Source organism: Globicephala melas, chromosome 10 (assembly GCF_963455315.2).
Source record: "Globicephala melas chromosome 10, mGloMel1.2, whole genome shotgun sequence".
NCBI classification, from domain to species: domain Eukaryota; kingdom Metazoa; phylum Chordata; class Mammalia; order Artiodactyla; family Delphinidae; genus Globicephala; species Globicephala melas.
This window is the reverse complement of record NC_083323.1, coordinates 95,510,379-95,524,975: the sequence shown is the minus strand read 5'-3', so window position 1 is coordinate 95,524,975 and position 14,597 is coordinate 95,510,379. Positions and strand designations below refer to the sequence as shown.

The following is a 14,597-nucleotide window of genomic DNA, read 5'->3' as shown; positions in this document are numbered from 1 at the left end:
CACACAAGTTAATTTGTTTCACAAAGTGGAACTAAAATATATTCAAGTCATTCAAATGCAAGCTACATAGATTCCTTATAAGTTACTGTATTAAGGTAGAAAAGAGATGCAAGAAAAAAAGACAACACAGAACTTATAGGTTATCAAAATATTGGTACACAATCTTTCCCAAGCTTCATAATGATCCTAAAATTACCAGGACGAAAAAATAGTACAAGAATAAGGTTTATGGTTCCTTCGACTCCGTGTCATAATTACTGTAATACTTATTGTTGTAATGATTCTCGTAATTATCCTCAGAAGGATCTCTATGAAACCGGCAAAAACGACAGCTACATCTAAATCTTTGCCCTCTTGATTGAGTCTGGAAAAAAGAATGAATTGGATTAATTGGTTAATAATTTAAAATAATAAAGTACTTGTACACCAAAGAGACGTTAACAACCCTCAAATCTAATGTTGGTTATTAGAAGAGACTTTGGAATATGGAACACTAAAAAAAAGGTCAAAACCAAAAAACTTTGGGAATCGAAATGTATGGCTGCCAAAGAATACCAGATTGCCCTTTTGTAATGCTAACAGCTACTGACTGTCAGTCAATAATATATTCCTGTACAACTATAAATGGAGTATAACCTTTAAAAACGGAATCACTGTCATACACCTGTAATTTATAATACTATATATCAACTATACTTCAATTTAAAAGGAAAATTACACACACACACACGCATATATATCAATATATACCTAGTGTCAGTTCTCTGAATGCCTTAAACGTGAGACACTCAACCAGCTGCTGGACACTCTGTGCTCAGGTGTTTGCCCTCTTACTACATGGTATTGAATATCATGTTTGTGACAGCAGGTGAAAAAGTACCAGCACAACATCAAGAGTGAACCTTCATGGAAACTACAGACTTTAGGTGATAATAATGTGTCAATGTAGGTTCATCACTGTAACACCACGTAACTGGAAGATGTTGACAGCAGAGTAGGCTATGAATGTCTGGGTTCAGGAAGTGTATGTCCTTTCTGCTTAATCTTGCTGGAGACCTAAAACTGCTTGAAAATATGACTTTATATATTTTTTTAAAAAAGCACAAATATGAACTGATTGCTCCAGAGTTTCTGAGGATTGAGAAAGTCCAAGCCAATTTGCCTTTCCTCCTCCCTCCCCAAACCACATACCCACCCACTTGTATAGTAAGGGAACTTCTAGTTACCTCAACATCATTCTGCCATGGTTCTCTTTCAGAGTCAGACTTCGTGGGAAGAAAAAAATACATATATTACAAACGATCAAGGAAAATTTGGATTACTAATGCTACCCATCTAACATAAGAAGAGTCGGTGAGTCTTAAAACCCTAAGTGTTATTCACACCCCGCACTCATGAGTACAGTGGATGAGTGACCACTGCTGCTTGTTGCTATTTATATTATTTAATTTTTTGGAGGGGCCACGGTCCCCCACCGGGGATCGAACCCTTGCCCCCTGCAGTGGAAGCGGGCGCTTGGAGTCTTAACCACTGGACCACCGGGGAATCCTCCCTGCCACCCCATCACCATTTACATCTTGACTTACGTGAGTGCCCCCCAACCCCTAGAGTGGGGCAGTGCTGCCTACCCAGACCACAGAAACTCACCCGAGGAACTCCTTTGCCATAGCGTTTTTTAATGGATTGAATCAGCCGTTCCATCTTCTCTCTCCGATCGGTTAACACGGTCCTCACCCCTCTCCTATAGGGTATGTTTTCACCAAGTAACCGCCCAGTTGGTTGAGGTAGACATTCTGGTAGAATGAATGGCAATTGGATGCTAGGGTTGAGCGTCAATCTACTGAGGTCCTTTATTAACACTTCAGACATAGGTTCAGAGGCAACTGAAAAAAAGGAAAGTTTAAGATCCATTAGTGCGAAGTGCAATATCCAGAAGCCACTTATCTCTTGCTCAAACTAGGTCTGCTCTTAAGCAGCTCAACAACGGACACTGGAAGTTTCCTCAGGGTGAAGATCCCAGATACCTCGGGCATTAACTAGCATGCCGCATGCCCTGAGAGCAGCCTAAAAGTCCACTGTAATGGGAAACACTTCTCACAATAAAAAGTTGTTTTCTTTATGGGACTTCCCCGGTGGTCCAGTGGTTAAGACTCCGGGCTTCCAATGCAGGGGGCGCAGTTAGAGCCCTGGTCAGGGAACTAAAATCCCACATGCCCTGGGGTGTGGCAAAAGGGAAAAAAAAAAAGTGGTTTCGTCCCGTTATGGGTAGTTCTGAATGGCAGATGCTTTCCCATGGGGTCAAAAGGTACTCAAGTATGATCCCACGTGGGAAGACGTGGGGCAGAGACCAGGTATTGACAGTTTTTCCATTTTCATTTGTGTGATTTTTAATATAAATGCAGGGACATAAAGCACTAATGCAAGTCAAAGTGTTTCAGTGTAACAAGTTCCAGCAGTTCACCTTTATAAATTACAAACAAACCTGTTTTTTTTCCTGGAAAATGAACTACATCTATGAAATAGACAAAGAAACCCCAAATATAACAGCCTCTCCCCCAATCCCCTATCCTTAGCTAGTATGTCAAAGTGGCTGTTACCCTCACCAGTTCTACCCAGCTTTTTCATGCTGCTAGATCTTTCCACTCAAACGCAGTATTTTGAGAAATCATTCACTCTTGGGGCTTCCCCAGGGTGGGGTGGGGGGGGTTCAGTGATGAAAGCGCTGCGCTCCCAGTGCAGGGGACACTAGTTCCATCCCTGTCGGGGAACTAAGATCCCTCTGCTGCACTGCGCAGCCAACAAAACAAAAACAAAAACACCCACCCACTCTTGCCTCTTCCCATCTGAACAATCATGTAAATTTCATAAACATCTCATACAACAAGGCAGTTAGCATTAATTTTCCCTGTACGTGAGAGTATTAGATATTGAGTCAAGATCCATTCAACTTCTTGGGACTTATGCACATGGAAATAAAGATTCCACTAAGGCAGATTCAAGGAATGGGAGAAACTGGCGGTATTATATACTCTTCATAAATGTTTTTCCCTTTGACCAGGGTTCTTATCCTCAAGATTCAGGGGAGGCAGTTTAGATCTCGGAGGCAGAGGGCAGAATATAATGCCAGCGAGGACCCACCCAACTTCCTAGCTGCCCAGAGGGTGTTGGTTGGCTCCAGGTCGTCTGCGGCCACCCTACACCACCCATTCCCCGCCCGAGGTTAGGGTAATAAGATTTCATGGGAGGCCAAGCCTGGGAGGCCAAGCCTGGGAGGCCACGCCTGGGATCGTGTGTGCGGCTCCAAGGAGAGATGATTTGGGAAGAACCCTGGAAGGCAGGGAACCTAATTAGCAGTATTCCTGGAGCACGGTTTCTAAGCTCTCCGTCGTAAGTCTTACTACTACTTATTTACATTACAGAGCACACTCACTGGCTTTTACAAACTCGCCCCTTCCTTCAATTTCCTCTGAAAAGCCATTTCCCTCTTTATTAACATTCCCAAAGCGTAAATTCAGCTGGAAAGCCAAGCCCAGAAATGTTGGTGAAATTAAGAAAACCTTTAGGTCAAATCGAAGTTTAGGTTGCCTGTATTCTTTTCCCTTTACAATTCCTGATTGGAATCTATTGCTGATGGAAATACTGATCGCACAAGACGCTGTGAGCCACCGTCTAGAACTGATTGCTCTTCCCCAGAAAATGTCCTTAAAAGGTTGACAGACTCCTGAGCATAGTAAGCAAACAATGCAGCTCCACACCCCTCCCGCTTTTCTCCTCTTTTCCTGCCTTTCTTTTTTCTTTCTCTTTCTCTCTTTCTTTCTCCTCTCTTTAGAGGAGGGCCCTGCACTCCCTGGCTCTCCTCTGCTCTGAAGAGGTTTACTTAACTGCATTTCTCTGTAAAAAACTGAAGTCAGTATAACAGAAAGGAAGGCAGCCTCTTACCTTTCTGAACCCCAGGTAAGTCTGGCTTACCTGGAATTGCTTGGGAATTTTCATCGATGGACATTTGAGGAGACTCCAGGGTCCAGGTTGGGTTAACCTCAGATGAATCCATTGGGAATCTTGTCACAGCTTGAAGCTTCTCCTAGACCTTTGGGTTCCAGTGGAAGGTGATGCCTTAGACTCAAATTGCTACAAAGTAGCCTGGGAGAACTATAGGGCTAAGAAAGAGGGAGAAAAATCCAAGCTAACACTGTGGTGAGAGAAGAATCCAACGTAAAAGTCTAGGTCGTGTTTCCTCTTAAAAACTACAGATAAGCCAATCAGCCAGCCTGTTTTAATGTAAATGACTAACGAGTAAAAGGATAAGGCAAGTTGGTGGGCGTCGTCCAATTAGTGGACTAATAGGATAATTCTTCATCTGCTCTGTATTAAAATAATCATGCCCTCTGTCAAGTAGGCTGGAAATTTTATAAAGAGCCTCTGTGGTTGTGTCTTCCCGAGGTTGCCTTAAAAATCCTTCTTTTCCCCCCAACTCTACTTCGGGAGATGGCTACTGGTTTGTGAACTGGGCTTTAAGTGTTCTAGTACAGGGAGGAGAGGGCAGTTTCCCTCCAACTGCAAATTAACTCCCAATTAAGTTAATGGCAGGTTTCCTTAGTTTTCTTTGCCTGACTCATCTTAAACCTTTGGATGCTAGTAAGGCAAAGGAGAGGAGAAGTAAAGGATCCGTTATAAACTGTTTAAAACTTGGTATTTTATGAATGTGTATTTTGGATCTAATTTTAGTTTGTTTTCTAGACTATCAATTTCATTGCCTTTAAGATTGGTGAGCAACTGACATTAACTACATCTATAAATTGCTACCCCCCACCCCTCCTCCACCCCCCAAAATAAACTTGTATTGAATTCTGGCAAAGAGCCCTAACATTAACTGCTGAGGGTGGGAGAGAAGGTCCTCAGCAGCCCCACTCTTCTTTTTTACTGTCTCCTATTCAATGTGCAACCTCCCCATCTCCCCCGTAGCTGGAAACTATGAAGAAATACCAAAAGCAATCTTGTTTGTTTGTCGTAAAGAGCAAAAGTTGAAGTGTGGATCAATAACTACTTTTGTAGGGCATGAGGGGTAGCTGTAGATGCGTGTCAGGTCACAACACTTTATTTAAGGGGTTGTCAAAGGTGTGCCCTGAAGACGGGCAGCATCAGCGGCACCTGGTAACTTGTTAGATATGATTAGAAATGGTTGAACTCCAACCCAGACCTAGTGAATTAAAGACTGGGGCCCAGCAGTCCTTGTCTTAACAAGGCGTCGCCACCCCCCAGTGATTCCACCTGTGCTCAGAACGGTAGCAGCAACTCTTTCTGGCACTCCTGACTGCAAGTTCTACTCCTTTGGTTCTGCTCTCGGCTGTATGCCCTTTGGGGCAGGTGACCTCTCCTACAGCAGTCTCAGAGAGCCCTTGGAGAAGTGAGGGCAAAAATCAGATTAAGAGGTGAGATTGTGAAAAGGGCCCACATAGACTCTCGCTCAAGAAATCCAGGTTTAAGAAAAAGGTGAGACACTGCTATATTTAAAATGGATAACCAACAAGGATCTACTGTATAGCGCAGGGAACTCTGCTCAATGTTATGTGGCAGCCTGGATGGGAGAGGAGTTTGGGGTTAGAATGGATACATGTATATGTATGGCTGGGTCGCTTTGCTGTGCACCTGAAACTATCACAACATTGTTAATCGGCTATACTCCAATATAAAATAAAAAGTTTAGAAAAAAGAAAAAAGGTGAGAGAACCAGAGCTCAAGGGAGGTATGGGACGTAGATGATGGTGGAGCTTCTCTTTGCTTAAACTTGACGGAAGCTGAGCATTCAGAAAACACAATCCGTGTTTTAAAATTATAACACCATTTTAGTTAACATCTTTATAGTATGATATATGAGATAAAAAGCCAAGTGGAATGAAGCAATTAGAAAAAAGACTATAAAAGAACTCATAATGAAAACTATCACTGATTTCTCCAGACATAAACTAATCATATAATACCTTTTTTTTTCTGGGAAGATATAATATTTTTTGAAACAAACAGGATGCTCTTTTAATAAAAGGAAAACTCAAGAGAGCAAAAAAACAAGACTACCTGGAATTCAGAAGTTTGAGATCAGAAACAAGAAAAGAAGGGTCTGGAGATAAAATCAAAGCTATTCCCTTAGTAGGTAAGGCAAAACCAGAAGCAGATATAAAATAGAAGAGAAAATATAAGATAATGAGAATCTAAGATCAGGAAATATGATGGCTTCAGATTCTTCAACAATACCGGATGCTGGAAGACAAGGGAGCTTCCAAATTCTGAAGGAAAATGATTTCCAACCTAGAATCCTGTATTCAACCAAATTATTGAGCAAGTGTAGAACATTTTCAATTTGTCAAAAACATCGCCACGCACATAGATTCCTTTGTCTTGTGGGAAATTAACTTGATTACAAGAACATGACCAGGTAAGCTATTCCAAAGTTTCAGAAACGGGAAACACCAACAGACCATATTTAAAAGCTCATCTCACTCAGTTTTTAAAGTGAATTTAAAATGCACAGCAAAAAACAAGGCAAAAGGAATGCAAAGTAACAGATTTAGAGTGTTAAAAACAAGACAACAGGTCCAAAATGGAATTGGTTGGGCTAATCCCCACGTCACCAAACTGCGACTATTAATTTTGGCTCTCCTGGAAATAAAATCTTGAGCCAGTCAATCAGGAGTCGCCTTATCAGCACTAGTTAGGTGATCTGCCACCCCCTAAAGGCCTGTAACTTTCTACTAACCAGCCCACTTTCTTGCCTAGTATAAGTTCCTTGTTCCCATTCTGTTTTGGCTGTAACCAAACAGCTCCGTGAAATTTCTTCCTACCTGCTAGATTGGATGCAGCCCTATTCAGATCGATTTTTGCTCAGATAAACTCAAACATTTTAACATGCCTCAGTTTATCCTTTACTGGCACGGAATCCTGGAGTCTCCAGACTCATTCATTTCTGGGAAGGGGCATTCAGAATCCACCTAGGATGGCCTGGGAGACTGCACCAGTTTTGCATCAACTTTTTTGCATCAAAAAATGTCAAGGTTGGGAGAAAGGAACAAAATGCAAGTTTAAAACTTCAGCTGAGGGACTTCCCTGGCGGTCCAGTGGTTAAGAGTCCTCGCTTCCAATGCAGGGGGTGTGGGTTCCATCCCTGGTCCAGGAAAGTAAGGTCCCACATGCCACTCAGCTGTGGCCAAAACGAAAACAAACAAAACCCCCAAAAAACTTCAACTGAATTTAGAAGTGTCTTAACGTCTCACTCACCTCTGTGAGATTGACTTTATAACCAAATTTACCCTTTAGGAATGTTAAACAGTGAAATGGCTTCATCTGCCAGAGGCTGGAGAAGGGGCAAAGTCTTTCAGACCCGAGACAGTATTGAATACTTTTAAAATTCGAATCTGCCTCTAGGATGGATACAGATGATAATCTCGGCTCCACTTTCTCTCTTATCTGTTGAGCCCACCGTTTCTCTCCAGTCGAATGATTTTTTTTTTTCCTCCCAGGCAACTGTGCCCGGCTGGTTTCAGGCGGGCCAGAGAGCCCAGGCAAAATAAACTTTTTGCCCTCAGGGAGCAGACAATAAATCGTGAATCCAAAATATAGGGTGGGGTAGTGAAATGTATTCCAAAGAGAGGTGTGGCCTAGTTAAGGGAGAGTCCAGGGCTGCGGTTTGGGAAAACTCTCCCAGACACACAGTTGATGAATTACTGCGCTCTCTCGGGCCCTGTTGGGTTCCCCACGCCGCCCCGCCCCCTGTGGCCTGCGTCCCTCCAACCTCAGGCCCACCCTGTCCCTGGGCTCTCTTTGCGCTCGCTCTCCACCCCCCCTTGTGTAGGGAAGACTGTTTCCACCAGTTTTCCAAGGCATCCGCCCTGGATCCCAGCCGCTGAGGCCCAGGGCGGGGTGCGGGCTTGCAGTGGGCACCCCGGTACTGGTGCCGCTATGGGGCCCCCATTGGCCGCAGCCCGACACACTGTGGCCCAGAACTGCCCCTCGCTTTGCCTCTGCTTGGCCCCTACCGCCCACCGGTGCCTGCCTTTCCCTGGATCCAATTTATTTCTTGAAATTATGCAGTGAAGAATCAGTACTCCCAGGGGGGTATAAATTAGGGGTTTGGGATTAAAATATACACACTACTATCTATAAAGTAGATAAGCAACAAGGACCTATTGTATAGCACAGGGAACTCTACTCAATATCTGTAATAACCTATAATGGAAGAGAATGTAAAAAAAGAATATACCTATAACTGAATCACTTTGCTGTACACCTGAAAGTAACACAACGTTGTAAATCAACTATATATTTTTAAAATAAATTTATTTAGTTAGTTTTGGCTGCCTTGGGTCTTCGTTGCTGGGAGCAGGCTTTCTCTAGTTGCAGTGAGCGGGGGCCACCCTTCACTGCAGTGCAAGGGCCTCCCAGTGAGGTGACCTCCCTCGTTGTGGAGCACGGCCTCTAGGCGCGCAGGCCTCAGTAGTTGTGTGGTTCGCCGGCTCTAGAGGGCAGGCTCAGTAGTTGTGGCGCACGGGCTTAGTTGCTTCACGTCACGTGGCTTCCCCTAGGACCAGGGCTCGAACCCGTGTCCCCCGCACTGGCAGGCAGACTCCCAACCACTGCATCACCAGGGACGTCCCTCAACTATATTTGAAAAAAAAATTTTTTTAAAGAAAAAAAAATACTCCCAGGGATAGAATCCTGCCTCTGTTATCAATTTTTTAACAGTTTAGTGGGAAACATTTAATGACTTTACAATATGACAACCAGCTGGGGTTCAGAGGGGAAGAGAGAAGTATGGGTGATCAATTTCCCAAACTTCGCAGTTTGAATGGAGGTATCTGGAAACGTGAAGTCAATTAGGCCTATCAGAAGAGAGTAGCAAATACTGTCGGCATTCCCAGGTTTGCTTAAGTATGAGATTTCCAGAGGACATGTTTTCTTTCTTTATAGGTTTCCACGGAACGTGCAGTAGGTAGTGCTGGTGGGGCACTGTCTTAAGTTTCCACTTTGCACATCAGCTCTGGAAATTCAGTCCAGAGAGCGAAGGAGTGCCTTTGCCTTTGTCCCTGTTGTTTCACTGACCTGCCTTGGCTTCTCCTTAGGAGAAAGGGAATCCAGAGACAGGATTGTGGTCTTTCTTTTGTCTGCCCCTGAAGGACCTCCAGTTCAGTGCTTTGTTCACTTATTAAAGAAGGTTTCTGATTTGAGAGAGGGGCGGGGGCTTCTAGACCATGCAGTTTATCCTGATAGTTCTTTTTTTTTTTTGCGGTACGCGGGCCTCTCACTGTTGTGGCCTCTCCCGTTGTGGACGCGCAGGCTCAGTGGACATGGCTCACGGGCCCAGCCGCTCTGCGGCACGTGGGATCTTCCCGGACCGGGGCACGAACCCGTGTCCCCTGCATCGGCAGGTGGACTCTCAACCACTGCGCCACCAGGGAAGCCCTAATAGTTCTTATTTACTTTTTCTTCTTCCACCAGCCTCTTATGGTCCTTGCAAATGCTGACAGAGGGCCTCAGGGCTGGTACCCACCAACCATCCCCTCCACCAGAAGGAGAACAGGGTGGGTAGATTAAATAACACAGTTTCCATGATGCCAGTTGTCTTTTTCCCTGCAGCTCTCTCTCTTTCCTCCATATTATCCCCATTTTATAAGCCAGCTGTATAGTTTGAATGCCTTTCTGATTTCAATTAGCTTTTATTCCATTTTATTTACTGGCCCCAGAAAGAAGCACTAGGTCTCATGGAATGCAACTGTTGTAGAATTCTAGTGTCAATAAATTGCACAGAGTTTTGTTTTTGTTTGTTTTGTTTTTGGCCACGCCACAAGGCTTATGGGATCTTATTTCCCTATTTCCCTGACCAGGGATTGAACCCAGGCCCACGGCAGTGAAAATGCTGCCTCCTAACCACCGGACTGCCAGGGAATTCACCTACTGTCAATAAATTGAAATAAAATATTAGGAATTTGAAATAGAAGATCGTTTGGAAAAGGGAAGTGAAAATAGAGCTAGGAGGTATTGCATAATAATTGGGGCTATTAACCAATGAGGACTCCGAAAACCTGGCCAGAGGTCAGAGCAGTGCCATACGCCCCTGTACAAATTGTTCAAATGACTTTCTGCCTTGGTGTCTGATTTTTAGGAAGGAAATCCAGCGACCATGCATTGTTTTTCCTCTGATCTTCTACCCCTAAAGACTGGAAAGACGTAAAATAACCTAATTTCAACATTTATGTATATATATGATTAGCAGATATTTGGTCCTGTGCAAAACGTCCATTGAGACATGTGGTCCATGCCAAATGGTCCTTGACATTTGGTCCTGTCAAAAGCGTCCATGCTTCAAACATGTACCTGGGTTCAAATAGCCCGTAAGTTTTATTTATACTTTTGGTTTACAGGATTAAAAAAAATATATATATATTATCATGTTTTATTAGTCCAATAATTTTGTGTAACTGTATTGCCATTAATAACCCTTTTTGCCTTGGTAGCCCAGCTGGCACATGGGGTTAGGTAGAAGAGTGGGGTTTCAAATCTTGCGGAAGAGTGGAATTTATATTTTATTAGCTATGAGTGCCAAGGAAGAGTCTTACGGATAGAGAAACGCACAGCGAATGGCAAGTTGAGGATGGGATCTCTCAGTGTGTGGTGCATTAATATGTCACTGGGCATTTGGTTGGATGTGTCTGGGTTATTCAATAAGGGCAGAATTTGAAAGGAGCAGTTTGGTCCAGCCACTATGTAACATAGCGGCAAAGGCATTGATGTAGACATTTTACGTGCATCTCATTAGTTCGGGAGGAGTAAGAATGGGTGTGGCTCTTCTACCACAAAGAAGTAAGGTGTAATAGCTACCATGAGAGGAATACTGGGCATCTAATTAACCCCCCCACAATTATCTCATTGCTCAGGGTTAATGGGCAGTGTTTCCCTTGAGTGGATGTCCTATGGAGGTATGATGGCAGTAGAGTGCAAGAACTGTCTGCCACTATTTGTAAAGGTTTTAGTGGGTGTGGTTCCTATACTTACCTGCCATTAGTCATGGACTACCATGCTCTTGTCTGGAACCTACTTGTTTGCTGATCCAGCCCAGCCAAACTCACGTCCATGAGACATTAGTAAGGTTTTCCCTGCCAGTAAACCAGCAACCATTAGTCAGAGAGCTACAAAAGAAAAAAGTAACCCTTCTTCTGTTGCTTGGCGGTATGACATCTTTATTTGAAAATTCTCAGCTGAATATGGCAGAAATAGTATACTCACAAAAAAGAAAAGCCAATGCTACATTGTAATTGTTTTTGTTACCATTTCCCTTCCTTTAACAGAGATAGGAGTAAAATGAACTGGTGCTGTGAAGAAGGAGAGTCTGTCAAAGTGATGAGAGTACTCTTACTTACACGATGTGTGACGGTATTTGATGTTCCAGTGCTAATACCACATTGTTCAGTGATGGTACCTTCGAGATGACACCAAAACGGTTCACTCAGTAACTCACTGTGCCCAGTGTAGTATCGGGTTATCCTGTGCCATTGATTCATGCACTAACAATGAAAAGATGAAAAGAAGGAGAGTGAAAAAAAACAAAAAGAAAAGGTAAGAAGACACAGATATAAGTGAGAAAGTACTTGCATCTGCATGAAAAAGAAATCTTGACATTAACCCTTCATTGTGCATGATGGATTTCGAGATTGCAAATGTGAATTCGAGATTCAATTACTTCTAACAAATGAACAAGTAAAAAGATGCTTGTTTCACTTTCACAATCACTGTGGCCAAAAGAAATATCTTCTTTGGGTCTGACACTCAAGTATTGATAAATGACAATGGAAAGTAACACCCATAAGTATACACCATGTTGTTGGGACTTCAATCTGTGCCTCTGGAAGCTATAAATTAAACTTTTGAGTACATTGTGACCTGCGGAAGAAAATTTAAATGACCTAATAGATTATGTTGAGAGAGTGTTTGTCTGTGGAAGGTGGGCAGAGGCAGAAGACCAGAAGCTCCAAGATTTCCACCAGAAACGCGGGATGTTTATACATCAGTACTTAATAGTGATCACAGGACAAACAACATGGTGGAAGGTTGGCATAGCAAATTTCGGGAGCTGATGGTAATACATCATACTTCAATTTGGAGATTTACTGACACGTTAAAAGATGAACAGCAAAGCAATGAACAGTTATCACCCAGGTTATTGGTGGTCACACTCCAATACTGCTACCAACTTCACAATAATACTGACAAAATCAAATTTGTGTAACTAAAATTGTTAACAGGTATAATGAATATAAAGCCAATAAACAGGTCAATATATACTTGAGAGCAATTGCTCTTCCACTTAAGAGAAATCATACCAAATTTAATGACAAGGAGGAACAAGAATAAATGTGAAATCCAAAATGCATCATGAATTATAATAAAAATAATGTAAGTAAAATTTTAACAAAGTTAAATATTTGTATTATTTAACAAATCATGGACCAAATGTCTCAATGGATGTTTTGGAAAGGACCAAACGTCCTGCGAGGTTATATACATATATTAGTATAAACACATATTTTGTTTGCTCTGACAGACGAGAGGGCCTAAAAAACATTACTCCCCTCCGCCAGTACAAATGATCATGCTTTGCACCTGGATCTTTGTTTATAGTGCCCTTTTCCAGTAAAATGAAGCAGAGCTCCTCTGGGAAATGCCTGATTCTAGGACTGGGGCAGGGAATGTACAGGATAAATTCAGAGCACTTTGTAGGGCCAGAAAGTAAGGAAGTGTTAAAAAAAAAAATCCGTAACACACACATCACTAGAGGTATGTAAAAGGAGTACAGGACCCAACTGAAAGAGGTGCAACAATCTGAGCACCAATAAATAAGTAGTATTGGATTGCAAAATAAATATCATTTCCCATTCCTTGGTGGTTCAGTGGTTAGGACTCTGTGCTTTCACTGCTGAGGGTGCGGGTTCAATCCCTGGCTGGGGAACTAAGGTCCTGCATGCCATGTGGCAAGGCCAAATAAATAAATAAATACATACACAAATAAATAATTTTAAAAATTAAAAAAAGTGGTTAAAAAAAGTAGAATAAATATCAAAGTATAAAATAAATATCCATGAGTCTATAAAGATATAAATCAATGATTGAGTAAATTCATAAACGGAGGAGAAGAGACAAACCTCCCATGCAGAAGATTTCCAAATAATTTATGTAGATTCTTCTCCATCAAGGAGGAGGAAACTTAAGTCCATACTCCTTATGTTTGGGCTGCACATAGTGACAGCATTTCAAAGTGCATAGTATGGGAAGCAGGAAAAAGGGAGTAACTTTCTAGTGAGAAACTTAACAAACACTACCTCAGCCAGGTGATCAAGGCGAGCATCAACAGTGATCAATCTTGATGGTATGTACACTTTTTAAAATTTTATATATTTTAAAATTTTATTTATTTATTTATTTTGGCTGAGTTGGGTCTTCGTTGCTGCACGCAGGCTTTCTCTAGTTGTGGCAAGCAGGGGCTACTCTTTGTTGCAGTGCGCGGGCTTCTCATTGTGGTGGCTTCTCTTGCTGTGGAGCACAGGCTCTAGGCACATGGGCTTCAGTAGTTGTGGCACGCAGGCTTCAGTAGTTGTGGCTTGGGAGCTCTAGAGCACAGGCTCAGTAGTTGTGGTGCACGGGCTTAGTTGTTCAGCAGCATGTGGGATCTTAGTTCCCTGACCAGGGATTGAACCTGCATCCCCTGTCCTGGAAGGCAGATTCTTAACCACTGGACCACCAGGGAAGTCCCAGTGGTATGTACCTTTGATATGATATGATGAAAATGACACTTTACTTCTGTTGGCTTCCTTTCAATAACCTGTAACCCTTGTCTCATTACGAGAAAAACGAAGACAAATGCCAATAATGCAGTATCCAACAAAATACCTCCACAGGACTCCTCAAAATTGTCAAGGTCGTTAAAAAGAAGAAAAGTCTGAGAAGTTGCCATGGCCAAGAGAAGCCAAAGGAAACATGACAACTCTGTGTAACATGATGTCCTTCATGGGATCCTGCAACAGAAAAAAAAGACATAGGTTAAAAACTAAGGGAATCTAAATAAACTGTGACTTTATTTAATAATAATGTACTGATATTGGTCTATTAATATTAATGTATCAGACTAAGTTAAGATAATAGTAGGGGAAATTTGATGTGGGGCATATGCAAATTCTGTATTATCCTCTCAATTTTTCTGTAACTCTAAAGCAGTTCTAAAAAATAAAGTCTAAGGACTTCGCTGGCAGTCCAGTGGTTAAGACTCCACACTTCCACTGCAGGGGGCGTAGGTTCGATCCCTGGTTGGAGAACTAACATCCCACATGCCGCGTGGTGTGGCCAAAATAAAATAAAATAAATAAATAAATAAAGTCTATTTAAAAGGTTGGAATAGGGCTTCCCTGGTGGCGCAGTGGTTGAGAGTCCGCCTGCCGATGCAGGGGACACGGGTTTGTGCCCCAGTTCGGGAAGATCCCGCATGCCGCGGAGCGACTGGGCCCGTGAGCCATGGCCACTGAGCCTGCGTGTCCGGAGCCTGTGCTCCGCAACGGGAGAGG

The 14,597-nt window shown here is 42.7% G+C and overlaps 1 protein-coding gene across 1 annotated transcript; it reads right to left on the bottom strand.

Annotated features, from left to right (window-relative positions):
• Window positions 1-226: 226 nt before the first annotated feature.
• On the bottom strand, window positions 227-4,051 carry DPPA3 (developmental pluripotency associated 3). Its single transcript, XM_030834457.1, has 4 exons — window positions 3,970-4,051; window positions 1,648-1,883; window positions 1,227-1,265; window positions 227-364 (listed from the first exon to the last, which is right to left on the bottom strand). Exons 1-4 carry the CDS (start codon window positions 4,049-4,051, stop codon window positions 227-229), a joined length of 495 nt encoding a protein of 164 aa, XP_030690317.1.
• Window positions 4,052-14,597: the final 10,546 nt, after the last annotated feature.